At 48.0% G+C, this 21229-nt stretch overlaps 1 protein-coding gene across 1 annotated transcript in view; it reads right to left on the reverse strand.

Annotated features, from left to right (window-relative positions):
* Positions 1 to 6: 6 nt before the first annotated feature.
* LOC136294846 (leucine-rich repeat-containing protein 7-like) overlaps positions 7 to 21229 on the reverse strand; it is a 55428-nt gene continuing 34205 nt past the window's right edge. Inside the window, exons 2-4 of the mRNA XM_066193028.1 lie at positions 6876 to 7078; positions 3440 to 3557; positions 7 to 431 (exon numbers count right to left, since the gene is read on the reverse strand). Of these exons, the coding sequence (XP_066049125.1) occupies positions 349 to 431; positions 3440 to 3557; positions 6876 to 7078 (404 nt within the window). The 3' untranslated portion in view covers positions 7 to 348. The remainder of the gene's footprint in view (positions 432 to 3439; positions 3558 to 6875; positions 7079 to 21229) is intronic.

Genomic DNA, 21229 nt, shown 5'->3' on the forward strand with positions numbered 1-21229 from the left:
TCTCCTTCTCTTTCCCTCATTCTTCCTCCCTGTCCCTCTCCCTTTCTCTCTACATTTTTTAAACCGAAACATCGACGTTTCACCCTTTCTCCCCTTCACTCCACTTTGCAAACCCTGGAGTTACAACACATCTTTCGTTGCTATTTTTGCAGGAATTTGGAAGGAATAAGGGCTGGCAAAGTGATGCCTCACCCCTGTGTTTTAGAGACTGCCCAGCTCGGAGTTCTCAGATAAACCCACCCTGGGGTTTAAAACAATTAGAAAGACATTCAAAAAGGTCTGGACACAAAGCCCTGAACTCTGAGCTCGTTTTTTGCCCCTGGAACGAGCAGAAGGAGCTCCTGGTACTCACTTGGACACGGGATTGACGCTGGCTTCGATGATCGTTAAACACTTACAACACTTAATGTTTTCTGGGAAATCTTGGATTCCTAAAAAAAAAAAAAAAAAAAGGAGAATAAATAAGAAATATTAGATACACAAGAATATTTAGTAGATCCAGGGAAATATTATCTACACAAAACCCCTTCAGCCTGCTCTGTTCATAAATGCTTCATTGGGGTTTTCAGCTCGAGCAGGAAGGAAACACAGTTTGGAATTATCATCCCAAAGGTGATGCTCGAGCCCTAAATAAATACATAAAAATACAAAATTATAACTCTTTGGCTAATGCTCGATTTATGTAATGTTCCAGAATTAACAGTGACATAATTTGTTCTGGGATTTGTGCCTCCATCCCTTCCCAAACCGCTTTTCGCTCGCAGGATCCTCAGAGCCTCCACTGACAGGAAATTTCCCGACATGTCCAGGAGCTCCTAAGCCTCGGTTTTTAAAAACAAAGACCCCCGAGCTCAGACAGCAAAGGTTTTTAGGCCCATCAATATGGAAACGCAGAACTGGGAATGCACAGCAGCAAATCAATCCGGATAAATCCTGGGAATTGTTTAAATTCCCCCACACAAGAACCCAGGGAGCTCAAACCCCCTTTGGAAGTGGGATGTTCCTGAGTGCATGGAGAACCAGCCTCACATTCCTACTCCCAGCTGGGCAGAAGCCCTCAGAGCACAGGACACTGAAGAAAACTCTGTTTTCCATGGAAAAACCAGAGCGGCATTCCCACAGCTCCTCTGCGGACAGCGCCAGGCGGGAAACCCGAGATGGAGCGCGAATTTCTTCATCACGAGGGGTACAAACTCCATCCCAGCTCCTGATTATTTTGGGGGGATGCTGAGGGTATGGAGCTCATATGTGTCAGAGTCCAGGGCATTCCTCTGGACGCTCTGGCAGGTCGCAGACCTCGGCAGAGAGGTTTGGGACCCGAGCAAGAGGGTTTGAGATCTGTACAAGAGGGTTTGAGATCTGTGCAAGAGGGTTTGAGATCTGTGCAAGAGGGTTTGAGATCTGTACAAGAGGGTTTGAGATCTGTACAAGAGGGTTTGAGATCTGTACAAGAGGGTTTGAGATCTGTGCAAGAGGGTTTGAGATCTGTGCAAGAGGGTTTGAGATCTGTACAAGAGGGTTTGAGATCTGTACAAGAGTGTTTGAGATCTGTACAAGAGGGTTTGAGATCTGTACAAGAGGGTTTGAGATCTGTGCAAGAGGGTTTGAGATCTGTGCAAGAGGGTTTGAGATCTGTACAAGAGGGTTTGAGATCTGTACAAGAGGGTTTGAGATCTGTGCAAGAGGGTTTGAGATCTGTGCAAGAGGGTTTGAGATCTGTACAAGAGGGTTTGAGATCTGTACAAGAGTGTTTGAGATCTGTACAAGAGGGTTTGAGATCTGTACAAGAGGGTTTGAGATCTGTGCAAGAGGGTTTGAGATCTGTGCAAGAGGGTTTGAGATCTGTACAAGAGGGTTTGAGATCTGTGCAAGAGGGTTTGAGATCTGTACAAGAGGGTTTGAGATCTGTGCAAGAGGGTTTGAGATCTGTACAAGAGGGTTTGAGATCTGTACAAGAGGGTTTGAGATCTGTACAAGAGGGTTTGAGATCTGTACAAGAGGGTTTGAGATCTGTACAAGAGGGTTTGAGATCTGTGCAAGAGGGTTTGAATCCTGGACGGGGGGGTGTGGAGCCGGTCCAAAGGGATTGGAGACCCTGGCACAGAGCCCAGAGAGACACAGCCTTTGACTTCAGTCTGCGGAAAAAAAAACGTCTAAAAAACTTGAAGAATCACAAGTCACAGAGGTGTGGCAGACAGTAGCGTGGTGTGTCACAGGGTGGAAAATTTTGTAGTTTTAGGGTTCTTAGGATGTAAGTGCATGGGGGACAGGATGGAGGATTTAGGGTGGAGCCCTTAATTCTGTCTTCTTCTCCCCTGGCCTCCATCTTCTGGTGACGGTGGCACAAAGTAGTTAAAGGAGATTGGGTCAGAGTAGAGTTGACCCTTTTAGTATCGGTAATATAATATGCATAATTATATAAAATAATTATAATTATGTTATAGCATTGGTACATAATTATAAATAATATACACGTAATTATGTGTATAAAAGGTCCTCCCATCGAGGAGGGGAGTCACCCTGTGTCCGAGCAGCAGAACATCTCGGCCGGGCACAGAGAACACTGCGAGATAAGAAAACAATAAACAACGCCAGAAACCAAAGGAAAACAAAACCTTGAAGACTCCGCTTCTCTCTCGCGTCTGGCTCAGGGCCTCCAGAGGGCAAACAAGACTCTGTTGAACCACGTCGTGGGTTTTGTAACCAAAAGAATGTATTCTCTTCCATCTGTTGGGGCCGGGAGGGTCAGTGTTCCTTATCAGATGGGGCAGTGCCGCTTATCTCTGTTCATTGTCCCACTACCCCCATGGGGATGTCTCCTGCTAATGGGCCATCAAGGCTCACCAATGACATGACACATTACATCATCCCATTGTGAGATGCTCCACCCAGGGAGGAGGAGCCAAACCATCTTCACCTCGATAAAAAGAGCCACAAGTGTCACCAGGCATCCAGTTTTCCACCAGATCCCTGGAGGAAGACCGGACCCATCTCACCATTACTGGACCCTTTTTCTCCAACGGGACCATCTCTACTCCAACAGAACCACATCTGCCACTCCAGGAGGGCTCACTCCGGACTGCTTCCAACACCCTGACCAACAGGGCGTCAGGCTGCATTTCTGACTCTGTCAGGGTTTTCTAGGATTTCTTGTTTGTTTGTTTGTTTGCTTATTCTTCTGTACCACAACGTCTGTATTTTTACATCCCTAGTAAAGAACTGCTATACCTATTCCCAAAATCTTTGCCTGACAGCCTTTTTAATTGCAAATTTATAATAATTTGGAAAAGGGGGGAGGGAGGGCCCGTACATTCCAAGGGAGATTCCAGCCTTCCCTGGCAGATGCCTGTCTATCTAAACCAAGACAAACCACCAGCCGAAATCTCGGCAAAAGAAAACCAAAAACCCCGAGAATTTGGTGCTGGTTTGGAGCCCTCACCATTCTTGCTGATGTCGAGCTCCCGGAGGTTGACCAGGCTGGCGATGGAGGTCGGGAGGCTGGAGAGGTCGTTGTCGGGAATGCTCAGCTTCCGCAGCGCCTGGCAGTTGAACAGTTGCTGTTCGTGGGGGAAAAAAGAAATAAAATAAAAATTAATCCATTTGGGATGGTTATTGACACCCCAAACTGCACAAAACCCCCGCTGGCCACAGCAGGATTCAGTGCTCCTGAGTGGGTTTTCTGGGAAGGCACTCCCACAGTTGCCAGGGATGAGACAAATGGGTGGTGCGAAGCAGGAATGTTCGAAGACAGTCAAAACCTGTCAATTCATTGCAATTAGTATCTTGGATTTTTGACATAATTACATGTAATTCATATTTATTGAGGTGTTTCGTATTTGTCATAAAAATTCCCGAATTTTTGTGCCTCCTGGTGAATTAAAATATTTGATTTCATAATTAAATTTCATGGCAGATTTTAAAATACTGTGACTGCATTCAGATTAAATAATTATCCTCAAGATCCAAAACCGCTTTGGCATCATCCAAAGGATGCTTTCTTGAAATCCCTGCCCCAAAAGTCAGGACTCAATTCTAAATCTTCCATCAAACGCCAATTTTCCAGAAGTAGATTCCCAGTTTTCACCAGGAATTCCTTTGGGAGCTGAGGAAGGCTCAGAACTTGTTCTGACCCCACCTGGACACACACCCAAGACCTTGGAAGTGCTAGAGGGAGAAATCCAATTAAAAATCTTCCCTCTGGAATGGTTTTATGAAGTGCTGTTCCACCAGAAGGAGTATGAGACATGGAATGTGGGAATGATGTCCCAAAATTGCTTTTGTTTTTCACCCACTTGATGTTTAACCAATTTTTTTCCCCCAGTTTCCAGAGCTCCCTGCTCATCAGGATTTTGTTGGAATCATTGCTCCCTCTGTCCATGCACGACTTTAATTCCTCTCAGACCAAATCCAAGCAATGCTACCGAGCTCAGGGTTATAAAATCAGGATTTTATTCTGCACCTCTGGGGAGAATTCCATCCCACTCATGTTTTTCTGGATGCTGATTCCAATGACTCCACTCTCATCCAGATCAATTTTCCCTTTATTAGTCATCAATTCATTTGACTCATACAAAGAAAGGATTTTTTTTGCAGCAGGAGAATGAAGTCAAAGGCAAAGAGAATAAAAAGACTTGGCTGGGTTTAGCCAAACAAAAAAAAAAAAAGAGAGTAAGAAACATAAAACCATCTTGTAAATCCTTAAAAAAGCAGAGAAGTACAAGAAATGAAGAATTAAAAATCATCATTATGATACCTAAAATGGAAAGTATAAATAAAAACAAAATCCGGTAGAATGAGTTTAAAGAATCAGTTCAATGTAAAATGATTTACTGGGTTCTAGAGCATCACGTGAAACTAAAGGAGAGCTGGACTTAACTGAGTTGTTTCCTCAGTAAATAACAAAACATGATCAAGAGTTTTGATTCAAAAGGATTTTGTAATATCAGGGACACAGAATATTTGGCAAAAAACCCCCAGAAAATTACCAGAAATTTCCTCTGGAAGAAATTCTTTGAAATCACATTTACAGAGGGAGGAGAGGATGGCGGAATTTAATGTACAACACAAAAGTTCATGTTAAGTAATACAGTGCCAGTTTCACAGGAGAAAATAAAAGGCACTTTGTCTCCTGAAATATTAATTCAGTGATGAAAAAAAACCCAAAAAACTTTGAGCTCTGCAGCAAAAACACCTCGAGCAGAAAATTTGATAAAGGAATTATTTCAGCTGTTGAATTCCTGGTAACAATTAATAAAGGCTCAAGACGAAACCCGATGAGTGCTATTAACACTGCCATTAATCTTCTCTTCCACATGGCCAAGATTATGTTAAACTCAATTTACTCTAAATGAAAATTACCACCTTCATCCCATTTTTAGCACTTTGGACCTCTTCCCTTTGGTCCTCATTTGTGTTCCCAGACGGAACTCTGGCATCTTGCTCTGATGTATTTGTTTTCCATGAAGTCTGGAACACTTTGATAATTTCAAGAGGCCCAACCTGAATATCCCCAAAATCCCTCCCTAAATGACTTCCAATATTCCTCAATGGCAGAAGGAAAAGAAAGGGCATTTATTGTTGTTGTTGTTGTTGTTATTATTATTACTACTATTATTATTATTATTATTATTATTATTATTATTATTATTATTATTATTATTATTATTATTATTTTAAGGAGGAGAAGGGGAAGAAGAAGAAGAGGGAGAAGGAGGAGAAGAAGGAGGAGGAGGAGGAGGAGGAGGAAGAGGAGAAGGAGAAGGAGAAGGAGAAGGAGAAGGAGAAGGAGAAGGAGAAGGAGAAGGAGAAGGAGAAGGAGAAGGAGAAGGAGAAGGAGAAGGAGAAGGAGAAGGAGAAGGAGAAGGAGAGACCTCAGGGCATCCTGAGCAGGTTTTCCCCAGGATCCATTTGGGATTTCTGGGGACAGAACCCAGCCGGTTCCGTGCTGTGTCTCCAGGAGAGCTCAGCCAGCTCTCCACAGCATTTTTTTCCATGAAAACAATGGGATTTTGGCTGCCCTGCCCCACCATCTGTGCAGAATTCCTCCACGGAACGAGACCTCTCCAGCAAGGAACCATCCCATCCCAGCAAAGCAACTCCACGGCATGGAAAGGAGCCCATTTTGTACTCTTGGGAATGGAATTTTTACGGAGCCTCTGTGCAGCACAAATGGGAGATTTGCTGCGGGATGATGGAGACCGGAGCAGTGTTTAATTAAAGACTTGTAAGCATCTTTCATTACTGTGGACAAAAATTCCATTAAGGCCTGGATGCCGTCCCTTCACGCTTCATTATGGAGCCGGCACCTGCCATTAATTGCTTTTTCCACCTTTCCCTCTTTTGTTCCCAGAACATTTTGGTTGAGGGAACTTTTAATTCCTCATAGCAAACACTGATCACCAGGAGAACGGGCTGGAAGATTCCAGAAGAGCAGTTTTACACGGGAAGGGTGACTTGGATGATCTCAGGGCAGCTATGAAACTCCTGCTTGGAGGGTTGGAATTTCCCAGGAATGGCCCACAGGGATAAAGAGCTGGTCCTGAAGGAGAGGAGAGGACTGGGGTTCCCAGGAATATCCCACAGGGATAAAGGGCTGATCCTGAAGGACAGCTTGCTTTGAAAAGCAGGGATAGAGAGGATCCAACCCTGGATCCCACAGGAATCTCCATTTCCTTTGGAGTTTTCCCAGTTTTTCCCACTTTCAGGCTCCCAGCTGCCCCATTCCCATGCTGTGAGGAAGGAGCAGGAGTCCCTACTCCTCCCAGCCCAACCCCAATCCCAAGGAATACCCCTGGAGCTCCCCTCTCCCCAGGATCTCCGGCACTCCCAGAGCCCTCGGCTTTTCCCCGGCACACCCCAGCAGGAGGTGGATTTACCTTGGGAAGCTCCTCAATCTGGTTGGCGTCGAGGTAAAGCTCCTCCAGGGTCCTCTCGAAGTTGAACACCTCCTTGGGCACCTGCTGCAGGCCGCAGTGGGAATAATCCAGCACGGAGACGATCTCCTCCTCGCCGCGGAAACACCGGCACGGCACCAGGCGCCCGATCAGCTTCCTTTTGCTGGTCATCTCCAAGCAGCATACTGAGGGGGGGAAAAGGGAGGGGAAAAAAAACGGGATTCTGACACCGGCAGCAGGCTGGGGGGAATGATTTCGGGAGTTATTCAAGGGATTGCAGTTGGTTAGAAATCGGTTTTCCCGAGGGATGTCCCGAGCGGGGTTTGTGGCACCTTTCTGGAGGGGAAAGGTGGGATTTGGGGTGGAAGGAGAAAACCTGGAGCCTGCAGCTTTCCCCCGCTCTGGAATGGAAGGGAACACACCAAGCCCAGCCACGAGCCCGGCTTTAATGGGAAAATGAGCCACGGGAAGCCACAAAATCCAAACACATCCAGGGACGCGCAGAGCCAAGGCCTGGCCCAGGGACTCACGCCAGGGATCCACGGGCAGGTGTTCTTATTTCTTATTTAAAATATCTAAACCTATCAACAGCGGTCATGAACGAAAACAAAGTCGACGAAAAGCAAGAATGGTGAAAGCAAGGGTTGTGGTTTGTCAGATTAAACCCTTTTCTGACCCAGAGATGGGGCACCTGAGAGGCGTTACAAAGACTTTTATTCCATTTTCAGTCTCACGTGAAGGGTGAGACAATACCGGTGTTGCAACTCACGCCAGCACAACCAGAAGCCAAACTATTTCCTAATTCCAATCCATTACAAGCGTTTCTCGCCCTGTCAGCTTTCCCCGCACAATGCTGCTAATGCCTCAAAGCCAATCATCTGAAATCACCCCTTTGGGTCCTACCACAATGCACCTTCCACAGTTTTATTTCTCCAAAGTATCCGGACTTATTTGCAAGGCTCTCATTTGGAACTCTCTTCTAGTTCAATTTCTCTCTCAGCAACGCCTGTCCCATCCCGTGGCGTTTCTACGTCAGCATTTTCTATCTCAGAGTTTGCACACAGATGCACAGGACTGTGTGAGCCTTCCGTCAGGCTTCGGGAATCCTCCACAAATCCATTTCCCACCGTGGTCACTTCGAGGGGCTGCAGGAGAGGTAATTGGAGCAGGATGCCGAATGATTAACGGGGCTGCCCATAGGAACGAAACACAAATCTGTGGTTCAGCAGCTCCTGCAGATGAGCACCGAGGAATTTGTGACCCGTTGTTGAATGGATGAATTGGACTGAATCAGAGCTGGGTCTGATTCCTGTGGGAAATGGGAGTTTTCCCTGGATCCCCCACACCAGCAGAGCTCCCACAGCCGCTCCCCACGGGCTCCTGCGGCAGCTGAGGAGGGCAGGAATGGAATCCTTGGCTCCAGAGGAATCCCAAACCATTCCTGCTCCTCCCATGCCACCACGCCCTCCTGGAAGCTCCAAGAAGGGAAAATTCAGCAAAGTTCAGCAGATTTGGCTAAAATGTAGCTAAAAGGTTTAGCAAAACGCATTCCTTCTCCTGCGCTAAAATAGGCTTCCGGGGAGTTTTCCCAAACTTCTCCCACCCTCAATCCCAGTGAGGCAGACCCTCCCTCACTCAGTGAGTAACTTTACTCAGGGCCCTACTCCTTGCCACTGGAACAAAACCGTTTTGGGATGGAGGCAACGCCCCAAAAGCAGATTTGGAACATGTCTGAATCCATCCTGGACACCTTGAGGAGTTACTTCAACATTTTGGATAAACCAGGCTGCCCTGAAACGTTTTTTACCACAAAGGCAAGGAGGGCTCAACCTTCAACTCCCATTTTCCAAACCACTTCCGTGGTTTCTGAGTTATATTTAGGGGGGAAAATGCACTAAATTAGTCCAAATAAAGCAAAATAAAGTTAGAATGGAAGGACCTGGGCCACGATTGGAAGGAATAGAATTTCACACCTTCTGGGCTCGTGGTAATGAAACCTTTTATTAATTCCAGCGTTATTAATTCCTACCCTGGACTAATTCCAGCTTTGGTAATTACATTTTTTTCCCCCCCTACATTTTGTTGTCTCCTGATGTTCAGAGATCCTTTCCTTGGTGCTGGTGGTTGCTCATGGAAAAGGATCCGTGCAGGAGCCACCCCCTGACCGAGCTGAGTCAGGGACACAGCAGCTCCATCCTTTCCTCGATCCCGGCAAGAGATTCCTCATCCCTTTTCCACTCCCCCTGGAAACACCAGGGCTCGGTGCTTTTCCCCATTAAAGATCTAAAATCCCCCACGGCTGAGTCCTGAGGTCACTGCCCCGCGTCACACACCACACAGGAGGACCAGGCCCTCCAAAAGAGCTCAAAAATCAGATTATTTCTCGGATAAAGACAGATGGATGAGGAAAGCAGCAGAAAATAACCTGCTCCTTTTCAGCTCCAGCAAGCAGCTCATTATCAGCTCCTGCAGCCGATTGTCTCATAAAGAAACTCCTTCATCTGAGGCAAGCAGGAGCTTCGTGGGAATCAATTGCAATAAAACACAATCCCTTCTCAACTCACGGATCTTTCTGTGCGGGAAAACACTAATCCCTGTTCGTCAGGAGAAGACATTTCCCTCACCTGCTGGGAAGACAGAGAGAACTGCGGCAGCTTCACCCAGCTGATCCAGAGGCGGGATGAAACGTCTCAACAAACATTCCAAATAATCTTGGAACAACAGGAGGAAGGACAGAACGTTTTCTTTTTTCATCTCAGAATCTTTATCCTCTGCAAGGGGCCCGCACAGAGGGCAGGGATGGATGGGATGCTAGGATATTGGGAAGGAATTCCTGGCTGGGAGGGTGGGATGGAATTCCCAGAGAAGCTGTGGTTGCTCCTGGATCCCTGGAAATGTCCAAGGCCAGGTTGGAGCAGTCTGGAAGCCTCAGGAAGTCCCAAGTGCTGAAAATTCTGTAAAGATGGGGCTCATTAGGTCACTCCCCTGTGCTGGAAATGCTTTTCTTCCTGGATCTGGCGCCTGTTGCTCCAAAGGCAAAGAGCTGAAATCACGGAACCCTCTCCAGGATAAACCAGGGATGAGCATTTCACCTTCATCACCTGCCCAGGAATCGCTGGGATGACAAACCCTCCTTGTTCCAGGAGGATTTTCTTTTGTGCCTCCACAATGTCAGGAATAAAGGAGGTGGAAGCCAAAGTTGGATCTTCCTGGGGCGGTGGAGCCATGGAATGGAGCAGAGCAGGAGGTGAGGGATGGAGGGGATTTTGGGAAGGAATTCCTCCTCCTTGGGAGGGTTTGAGGAGTTCTCTGGAATTCCCAGAGAAGCTGTGGCTGCTCCTGGATCCCGGGAAGTGTCCAAGGCCAGGCTGGAGCAGTCTGGGGCAGTGGAAGTTGTCCCTGCCATGGCAGGGGCAGGAAGGGATGGAATTTAGGATCTCTTCCAAGCCCAACCATTCTGGAATTCTGGGATCTCCCGAAGAGTCAGGCAGGGGGTGTAGAACAGAGGTGCTGAAAACGCTGCTACAAGAAGCTCCAGGAGTCAGGAAAAATCAATTTTTTTTAAAATTTGCTGCTTTGCAGGACACATTAACGACGGATTCAATTTTTCTCCCACACAAGTTTTCCACGGAACACTTCAGGGAAGCGTGGGTATCTCAGGGGGTTGTCGCAGTGCCACAGCGAATAACCAGAGCCAAAATCCAACCATGCCAAAGCCAGCCGCTTCTGGGTTCTCAGGGGCCAACCTGAGCTGGCAGCAAACATCAAACCCCTCCTGCTCCTCCAGTTCCGTTCAGGACACTCCAAGAAATCCCAGGGATCTGGCAGAGCTGGAAAGTTCCTGAGGAACGCTGAAAAATCAAGACCTTGGAAGTGTGGATGGGAGCGTGGCAGGGCTGGACGGAGCAGTGAAACATTTGCCAGAGGGTTCAGAAAATAGGGATTGTTTCCGGATTGATTATCTCCAAATGATCTCTGGATTGTTTCCGGAGCAGCAGGGAATTCTCCCCAGTGCCCCCTTTGGCACACATCTCACACAAGGGACGGTTTTCCTGCTCCTCTCTCTCTTATCAGCAGCACAACCAACACCACAAATAGGGAATTCCTTCCCAGTGTCCCACCTAAATCCCCAACAAAGAATCCAATCTGAACCTCCCTTTCTTTAAAGCACGTCTCCCTTTCCCCCAGATCCCACAAAAGACTCGTTTGGGAAGCAGGAGCCCCTTCTGGAGCATTTTCCAGGATTCCTGGCAGGTGTTCCAGGGTAGCTGCTCCCTCCCCTGACTTTAAGGAAGGCACTGGGGATTTCCCAGTTTGTTCCAATGCTCCAGGATTTACATTTTCTCGACCAAAGCCGGATTTGATAACAGCGACTACGCGCAAGAAATGGAACAAAGCCGAGCTTAAGGTCGGAATTAAAAAAGAAAAACAACCCTCAGTTTTCCTTCAGCCCAAAGCCTTTTCCCCACGGATGTTCTCCTGGCACTGGCCAGACATCCACTTTCATTTCCTCTCCTCCCTTTAATTAATCCTGCGGCTGCCTGGCTGATTTCCACGGCGTCCAGTTGCAGTCTGGGTCGCTGCAATAATTGGGGAACTTCAAAGCTCTCGGAGTCATCTTCATTTCCAGCGCCGCGTTTCGATTAGAAACACAACCCCCGGTAATAATTCAGGGCTTTGGAGGAGCGGGGAGGAAGGTTCTCTCCGCATTTACAACCACGTGGAAAAACTTCCCACGGCTTCGCCACCTCCTCATCCAGATTTTTTGGGTTTCAAAACTCGCTGCTCACCTTTCCGTGAGCTGCAGCTCCACACGAACGCTGGGGGGTTTTTAGCACCTTGTTTTCTCTGCCCTGTGAGTTGTGTAACTCTACCTCCACCTCGGGTTCCTTATCCCAAGCTTTTTGTCTCCAGCTGTGATCCCGCACTTGTGACACGCCGGGAGCTGTGCTTGTGCAAGGCCTGACATCGGACCTGGCTGCTGTTCTGCATTTCCTCCCCGTTTTTCCCCCCGTTCAGAAAAGGCTTTTGCTGAGGTGGGACCTGCTCAATCTCTGCCTGAACAGCAGCGCTGCTCTCCCTGAAAAAATCTGCTCCATTTCCCCAGCCAGGAAAGGAGAATTCCGGATCCTGCCTGGATCCTGCCAGTGCCCAGGTGAGACCTCACCTGCAGAGCTGCTCCAGCCCCGGCCCAGCATAGGGAGGAGCTGGAGCTGCTGGGAGGAGCCCAGAGGAGGCACCAGGATGAGCAGAGGGATGGAGCAAGGGGGACAGGACACAGGGAAAAGCTTTTCATCCTCAGAGGGCAGGGATGGATGGAAAAATTCCTCCCTGGGAAGGTGAGGAGGGGTTGGAATAGAACTCCCGGAGCAGCTGTGGCTGCCCCTGGACCCCTGGAAGTGCCCAAGGCCAGGTTGGAGCAGTGAAAGGTGTCCCTGCCGTGGCAGGGGTGGAATGGGATGAGCTTTGATGTCCCAAAAAACCATCGGAAGGGATCGGTCACAAGTTGGACTTTATGACCTTGGAAGGCTTTTCCAGCCTCAGGAATCCTGGGATTCTCCACTGGAAGTTGCCCCATTTTATCCCAGTTACACTTTGCCACACCCTGTTTAGAAGCATTTTCTCCCAAACTTCCCCCCCTGAGCCAGGTGAGGGAGGCAGGAACGTCACTGTTCTGTTCCTAATTGGAAATAAGGAATTTATTCAGGTTGTATAACCCTGAATAAATTCCTAATTTATTAGGAATAATAATTTAGGGATTTATTCTGGTTGTACAAACCATTGGTAATAATCTTCATTAACCTTCCTGAAAGATGAAGGAGCTCTGGCTCTAAAGCCACAATAACAGAATTATTAGGGAGCTTCCAAAGGGGGAATTGGTCTTATCAAGGAGAGCGGGGGGGTGTGCAATGTTATATCTCAATTGTTTTCCTGCACAGAAAATTCCCAGATAAGCAGCACATCTCCCCCAGAAATGCCATTTAATGCTGATAATTGAATTCCCTTCGCTAGGCCCCCGTTACGATGGTCGGCGTTTCAGGTTCACGTTCAGATTTGGCTAATCCTCAAATAAAACAACCCAGCGTGAAAAATCAGATTTCAGTTTTTGTCTCCCGGGAATGTTAATGAGGGGAAAGTTTCCCTTGGCTTTGCTGCAAGTCCTGGGAGGTCCCTGGAGACCTGAACACCTTGAGAGCTGGGAAAACGCAGAAAAAGGGAAATTGAAGAATTGTTTCTACCCAGCACCAGTTTTGAACACCCAGACCTTTGGGATATAAAGGGAAATCTTTATCTTCTCTGATAAGATACTCACTGATTCCAGAGGTTACTATTGGCCTTGCCTTGGAATTCCCAGTTTCCTGCCTTGGAATTCCCAATTTCCTGCCTTGGAATTCCCAATTTCCTTCCCTGGAATTCTTTCCTGAAGGAGCTTTTCTGAGTAAATGGTTTTGGATAATCTTAAATGACGACGATGACTCCAATTGCAAAGGGATGTTAGTGACAGCAAAACCAGTTGTTGGGGTTGGTTTGATTATCAAAAAGTCTGTGTCCTGATCTCCCTACACACAATTCCTGCACAACCTCAAGGAATAAAAAAAAAACACGGATTCTTTTTATAGAAGCGACGGAATTCCAGCAATTCGCTGCACAATTAGCGGCACACGTTGAAAATTAATCATTGCGCCGTTAATTGCTAGACATTCCAATCACTCCGACAGCTCGCCCTGCAGACATTTCAGCGGGAGGAGAGGATCCCAACAAACAAGAGGCTTTTCTCGGGGAAGCGCGTGCGGTGTCTGGAAATCGGGGAATTTACATTTCCGCTCGGATCTTTGATGCGTCGCAGCTTTTATGGGAAGTTAATCCTCCCGTTTAGGAGATGATGTGCTGTGAAATTCGGGATGAAATCGGGGCTTTGTTTGGCGCTTTACGGAGCAGTGGCTGGGAGCGCTCTCCGAAGGAACGGCGGAGAAAAACATCGTTTACCTGCTGAAGGCACCACGGGAACAAATCGGGATTTAAGTGGGAACAACAGAACTTCTGGGTTCCTTCCTCACAGGATCCTTCAGAATCCCCAATTACTTTCCAGTGGTTTCCATCACAACCCAGCTGCACTTTAATCAGTTTAATTACAATTATTAATCAGCGCAGCAGGATTGCAGCAGGAGAGGTGGGGGCGTTCTGCTGAGCTGGCAGGGTGGCAGCGCCAGGGAGGGGAATGGGAAACACAGACTGCAGCCAGGACAGGGAGTTTGGCTAAAAGTGACAGTTCTGACCCACGGTGAGAGCCGGAACCACAGAATCCTGGAATCGTTAAGGTTGGAAAAGATCTTTAAAAGTTCCGCTGTCACCCACCAGGCCTGGCCAGGTCCCCAAGTGCCACATCCGCACATTCCTTGGACACGTCCAGGGATGAGCACTCCAAAATTCCCTGGGCACTTCCACGGCCTGAGCACCCTTTCCCTGGGGAAATTCCTGCTGCTGCCCACCCTGAGCCTCCCCTGGGCCAGCCTGAGGCCGTTCCCTGTCCTCCTGTCCCTGTTCCCTGGGAGCAGATCCCAAATCCCCCCCGGCTGTCCCCTCCTGGCAGGGAGTTGTGCAGAGCCACCAGGTCCCCCCTGATCCCCATTTCTCCAGGCTCAGCCCCTTCCCAGCTCCCTCAGCCTCTCCTGGGCTCCAGACCCTTTCCCAGCTCCATTCCCTGCCCTGGACACGCTCCAGCCCCTCTGGGTCTCTCTTGTCCTGAGGGACGAGGGACATTTCCCTCCCTGTCCCTGCAGCCTCTCTCCCATGGGATGGGACATTCCCAGTGGGAGCAGATATTGCTGAAGTTCCAAACTGGGGATTAAACTCATTTCTGCATTTCCCAAACCTCCGGAATGCACACAGGAAAACCGTGTGGCTCCCTCTGTGTGAGAAAGGTTCCCGTCCAGCCGCAGAACCTTCTCCTTCCTGAACAAAACTGGGATTTTTGAACCATTCCGAGTTCCAGTTCTGATCCCACGCCCGGTTTTCTGCCAACCTCCACCACTCCAACTGTGCCCTGAGAGTTTCTATCCCACAAAGAAACAAAGATATCCATTCTTACGGATATTCCCACCATTTCCCAGCTTTCATTCACCTTCTTTAACCTTCTCTGCTCTTTTATTCCCCAGCAGTGACTTCGCACCTGAGCCGTCCTCTCCCTCCTTCCCCATCCCAAAGCTCCCTGACTCCCTCCCTCCACACATCCCCTTCCCATTCCAAGCACACCCTCTTCCCTCATCCCCCAAAATCTCTCCAGCTGGGTTTAAAGTTCTGCACCACCACAATTATTTCCTGCCTTTCTGTCCTATGGAATTGTCCTTTCTTTGTTTGGAATTCTCCTCTTTTCTAGGAATTCCTGCAGAAGCATTCCACTGACCTGCACAAACACAGATTTAGCTCTTCCCCTCGTTCACTCCCAATTTAAAAGCTCTCCCTGCTCACTCCACTCCTTATATTTTGACACAAAAAGTACAAAACCTTCTGCTGTCCACCACTTCCTCTTTGTTCTGTTATTCCATCCCTTTCCTGGCTATGGAAGATGCAGAACTCAGAATTCAGAACTCAGAATTCAGAATTCAGAATTCCGAATTCAGAACTCAGAATTCAGAACTTAGAATTCAGAATTCAGAACTTAGAATTCAGAATTCAGAATTTAAAATTCAGAACTCAGAATTCAGAACTCAGAACTCAGAGCTCAAAACTCGGAGCTCAGAATTCAGAACTCAGAAGTCAGAAGTCAGAATTCAGAAGTCAGAATTCAGAACTCAGAATTCAGAACTCAGAATTTCAAATTCAGAATTCAGAGCTCAGAATTCAGCACAGCCTCTCTGGCTGAAATTAAATCCTCTCCTCACCTGGCTCCGGAAATAAAAAGTTCCCAACCCTTCCCACTGTGCCATCGGAGTCACCCCTAGACCAGCTGCCCTCGTACAGGAAAACGGGAGATTCCAGGGCACCTCCTCCCTTTTCCAAGGAAATGATTGAGAAAGCCTTGGCTTCAGAAATCTGAGACAGCAAAGCCCAACCAGAGCTCTCTCAGCTTCAAATGTCCTCAAGGACAAAAAACAACTGCAGGGACAGGAGCTGGACTTGGATGATCCCTGTGGGTCCCTTCCCACCCAGGAGACGGATTCCACGATTTCATTGTGTGACACAAACCCGGCTGCCACCTCTGCCAGCAAAGTAAAAACCAGGAATGAATATTGGGCAGTTTGTGGTCGTAAACTCCCTCTCCAAACCTAGTCACCAAACTCCTCCTCCAAACCCAGTTACCAAACTCCTTCTCCAAACCCAGTCACCAAACTCCTCCTCCAAACCCAGTCACCAAACTCCTTCTCCAGATCCAGTTACCAAATTCCTCCACACCCAGTCACCAAACTCCTCCTCCAAACCCAGTCACCAAACTCCTTCTCCAGATCCAGTTACCAAACTTCTCCAAACCCAGTCACCAAACTCCTTCTCCAGATCCAGTTACCAAATTCCTCCACACCCAGTCACCAAACTCCTTCTCCAAACCCAGTCACCAAACTCCTTCTCCAGATCCAGTCACCAAACTCCTCCTCCAAACCGTTACCAAACTCCTCCTCCAAACCCAGTTATCAAACTTCTTCTCCAAATCAAATTTTCAGCTCAGGCCGAATGCTGCACACAGAGCTCACTCCAACATTCCAGCTCCAATATCGGGGGTTCAAGGAGCAGGAAAATGGCAGGAATGTTCAGGGACATCATGGAAAAAAAGAAGGATGTCTGCTTGGATGGTTGGAGAATCCCAGTGAGGCTGGAAAAACCCTCCAGGATCATCGAGTCCAAGCTGTCCCCAAGTGTCACCTCCAGGGATGGCCACTCCTGCCCCTTCCAAAGCCTGGCCACCCCTTTCCACGAGGAAATCCATCAGCAGAGGGCTCTAGAACTACATTCTCCCAAGTATTCCTGCTCCATGATTAATCTGTCCCAGTTTTTTTTTTTTTTAAGGCAATTAACATGCTGTTCTTCTGGTACAAATGTTCTGTAAAAAAAAAAAAAAACCCTCTCACAGCTGAGCTGTCAAACACTGAAATTCAGCGTGCTTTGGAATGTCAGGTTTTTTTAACAAAAAGTCCCGGAGTTTGGAAAGTATAATCAGAACTTTAATGCCCAATTATGCAATCTTAGCAGTGACTTTCTCCGGAGGATTTTATCGCTCGCGTTGTAAACTGGGATCAGCCACCAGAGCTGCACCAAATTGTTCCACTCCGGGAATGAAAAAGGGCTGGATTCCAGGGGGAAGGGAGCAGCAGAGCTTTGGGAATTGCAGGTGTGGACAGAGCAGCTCTGGAAGACTTTGGCACAGCGAAAAATCCTGAAAATCCTTTTCATTCAGCCACAACGATTTTCTCTGGGATTTTTTTTTTTTTTACTATTTCCCTTGCTTGTCCTTAGCATCCCGACAAAACAAGGATTTTCCTTGTCTCAGCTCGTTTAGTTCAGGCTGAGAATCCTCCCCAGAGCAATCCCAACAAGTGCTGGATGTCCAGAGCCACAGCCTGGAGCCAGATTTAAAAAAAAAACCAAACACGGACAAAACCCTGGGATAAATTTACCATCCACCCACCGGCTGGATTCAGCCCTTAGCTGGATACAGGCACCCAGAGCCTCTGGGCTTGTGGGTTTTGGCAGCAACTTATAAATATCCACCAAATTTCCATTTCCAACCCGCTCTGGTGACTCCAGAGAAGGAGTTCAAGCCTGGCCCAGAGGCATGGAGATGTGATGCAGGGGGAAGGGGAAGAGGGAATTTCCCGTCCTGGGCCGAATCAGGATTTTATGGATATTTTCCGTAGCAGGTATCAAATATTGAATGGTTTGGACAGCTACAAACCAAAGCAAAGCCATCGATAGTCCAAATAAATCTGGAGGGTTGTGCCCGGATCTGCCTGGAATTACAGACCCAACATTCCCAGCAGCGCTTGGAATCTGGATCCTCCAAACCCCAGTTCACAAAACTCACGTTAATTCTGACAGGAATTGCCAATATTTTAATTTCACCTGTTCCAGAGCAAAACTCTCAAGCAGGTGCATTTTGTAAAGATTTAACTGGGGATTTTTGAACTGCTCCAAGCTCATATTTCCCAGAGCAATCCCTGCTTGTCATTCCCACGGTGCAGGCAGAGGAGCTGAGCCCTTTGCTGAAGCTTTTCTAAATTCACTGGGCGGCCGGCGATGCCATCAGTTCATTTCCATTTAAATTATGCCAGCCACCCTTTCTGCCGCTAGTGGTGGAAAACAAAAACGTGGATGGATGTCCCCACAGCAGCACGAGGTCCCCAGTGCCTCCTCCAGTGCTCCTTGGCTTCTGAAAATTTTCTCTGGCCGTTGCCAAAACACTTTATTTATTCTCGGGTTACATTATCTATATTTTTTTTCTATTTTATGCTGGCTTCTGTTGAAATATTTCTAACAGATTGCTAATTTTAGCAGTTTTGAGACACTTTTTGTGACTTTTCACTCCCCGTGGGTTCTCTTTGGCAGAGCTGGAGGAGGGAGTGGAAGGAGCTCCTGTGGGGCTGGGGATGTCACCTCCAAACACCAATGAAACCAACCCAAAATACGCTGAATTGCGCCCATTAAAGTCCTCAGAGCTGGGTGACTCCAAGACAACCCTGAATTTACTGATTTGCTACACGTAGCGAGCTCTTACAACTCAGAGAGGATTCTGTTAATATTTAATTAAACTCATCCCTTCTTTGAGTCCTCCAACGGCAAAATAAAAATTCGATCCCTCCACGGCCTTAAAAAGACAAGCTCGTCCTATCAGGACTTCATTTAAGGAGAAAGAAAGGGATTTTCCTAAAAAACAGAATTATTTCACAGCCATCCATTGCCCGGGGGAGTCAGGATCCATGAGGGGAATGTGGGAATGTCCCAGGAGCATGGGATGGGATGGGATTTAAGGTCCCTCCAACCCAAAGCATTCCAGGGGTTTGGGATTGAGCTGTAAGCGCTGCGGGGATTTCAGTCCCCACAATTCCCAGCCCTTGACAGTTTTCCAGTGTTGTCACTCAAGGGAGGCGCTTGCAGAAAACTCTTCCTGCAGGAGCCGCTGCAAAAAAAAAAACCCCAAAAATAGGGAAAAACATCCAGAAAGCTCCTCTCAGCTTCCCAGGCTCAGCTCTGTGGTGAGATTCACTGATTTCAAGGCAGAAAACTGCAAAGTGGGAAAGAAAATAATAAAAAAAAAGAATCTCACTGTGCTCAGTGTCAGCTGCCTATGGAAAAAAAAAAATACAGGGATCGGAAAATGAGGACAGGGATCAGAAAAAAGAGGGAGAATAAGCTCAGGGCTCTGGCCACTGCTTGAGTGGGAGGAAAAAAAAGAGACTTTGGGGTGGGACGTGAGAGAATCCTAAAAGGAATGAAAAATCAGCAGTGGATGATCACAGAGCAGATGTGGGAACAGAGGGAGGCGGGATAGGGCTGGGAAAAAAGCTGGACAAAAGCTGGGGAGGGAGCATTCGATCCATACAGCCGGAACACACCGGGAATTCGGCACAGGGATTCAGGGATACTCCATTGCCTCAGGGGCAGAACACACCGGGAATTCGGCACAGGGATTCAGGGACAGCTCCACTGCCTCTGGTGCAGCAGTGACTCCCGGAGCTTTCCATCCCCACCCAGAGGTGATCCCAGCTCCGTCGGATCCATCAGGATCAGAACTGCCCCCAGCCCAGCCCGGCTGAACGGCCTCGGGAGCTGCACATGAACATCTGAACCTCAGCCTCAGCCGGGGAGAAACACTTGGAACAGCTTGGAGTGGATCCCATCCCTCCCTCCCACCCAGGAAAACAGATGGCATCGGGAAGATGAACAACATCCCAGCGCTCGGCGTTTTATTCCCGGGGGATAAAACCTGGGAGCACCAGGGCACGGCGAGGGGCTCACCCGGGTAATTCACAGCCCCCACCCACCCCACCCCTCACCTGAGCTCTCCCAGCCCCAGCTCCAAGGTTTCCTGCCCCTCCTGGAATGTCCTTGGAGGCCTCCACTCCTTTGGAGCCCATGCTATTAATAACTGGCCTGGATTTATATTTATATATATATATCTAAAATTTTATTTATTTATTTATTTATTTATTTATTCCTCCTTCTCCTCTGCCAGGAGGGTTCATTTATAGGGATGGGCTGCATGGGACGGAGACAAGGCCAGCAGAACTGTGGGAGTCCAGGGGGAGCACACTAAAAACTGCCACAGAGTCACCAGAACCTCGTGGGATCTTTCCTCTCGGGCCGTGCGAGGTGGGAGCGAAGGAAATTGTTCTAAAATCCCGTTATTTCCATGAGAATTCGGGGCGTTTTAACCCCAAGGAAAAGGGGAAAGCAGCAATGGAGAGAGGCAGGAAAGGGCTTCTCTGTCATTTGGCAGAGAGGACAGACCTCCATCTTTCCCACAGGAAAAAAAACAAGGGAACAGGCACAAGGAGCAGCACTTGGGAATTCTGACTAAAAATCTGGAAAAAAAAATAAATCTCATTTTCCAGTGGCTGATAGCAGAAGCTGAGACCTTCTGCAGGATGAGCATCAGAGGCTGGCCTCAAAAAAGAGCCGGAGCACAGCCTGTGCTCCTCCTTACCTTCCCCAAGGATCCGGGTTATCCACAGGTTTCCTTCCCCCAGTTCAGCCCACTGGAAATGGATTTAAGGCAGGGCAAGAGTTCACACCGAGCTCTCCTTTCCGCCCTCTCATCACAGCAAGTTTCCCCGGAGTAACAACATTCCCCTTCTCCCCAAAGGTGCAAAAAAAATATCCCCATTCTCCTGCTCGGCACAAAATGGGACAGAAAGACAGCGGCAACCATAGTTACAGAGTATTTTCGAGTGCTGGATCTATAAAAAGAGATGAAAACTGTGTTTTAACCGGCTTGTTCCCTGCTCAGGGACCTGACAGCTTCCAGCCTGGAACGTTTGCTTGGTTCAAACCCCATTTGTAATATTTATTTACAGCACCTCCTGGAGCTCTCTCCTCGCTCTCCAAAGTCAAGCTTGAAACAAAGGAAGGAAAAAAAAATAAATTACAGCTCCGTGCGTATTTTACGCTTCTTGCCTTCCTGGGCTGTGAGATTCAGTGCCGTTGTTACAAAATTTAATCCCATTAGTCACGGAATTCGTGGCTCGGAGGCTCACAGGTCACATCCTGCTCAACCAGCAGGTGAATTGTTTTAAGGAAACGACTTTGGGGTTCCAGCTGTTGGTGACTGACAGCCGCCAAAGCCAGGCTGGAAGTGCTTTTGCTGGAAAACTTTTTAAACTGGAGAAATCCCCTGAAAAGGGGGAATG

The sequence above is a fragment of the Chamaea fasciata genome, unplaced genomic scaffold (genome assembly GCF_029207755.1).
Source record: "Chamaea fasciata isolate MVZ Bird 193981 ecotype frontalis unplaced genomic scaffold, bChaFas1.0.hap1 SCAF_10, whole genome shotgun sequence".
NCBI classification, from domain to species: Eukaryota; Metazoa; Chordata; class Aves; order Passeriformes; family Sylviidae; genus Chamaea; species Chamaea fasciata.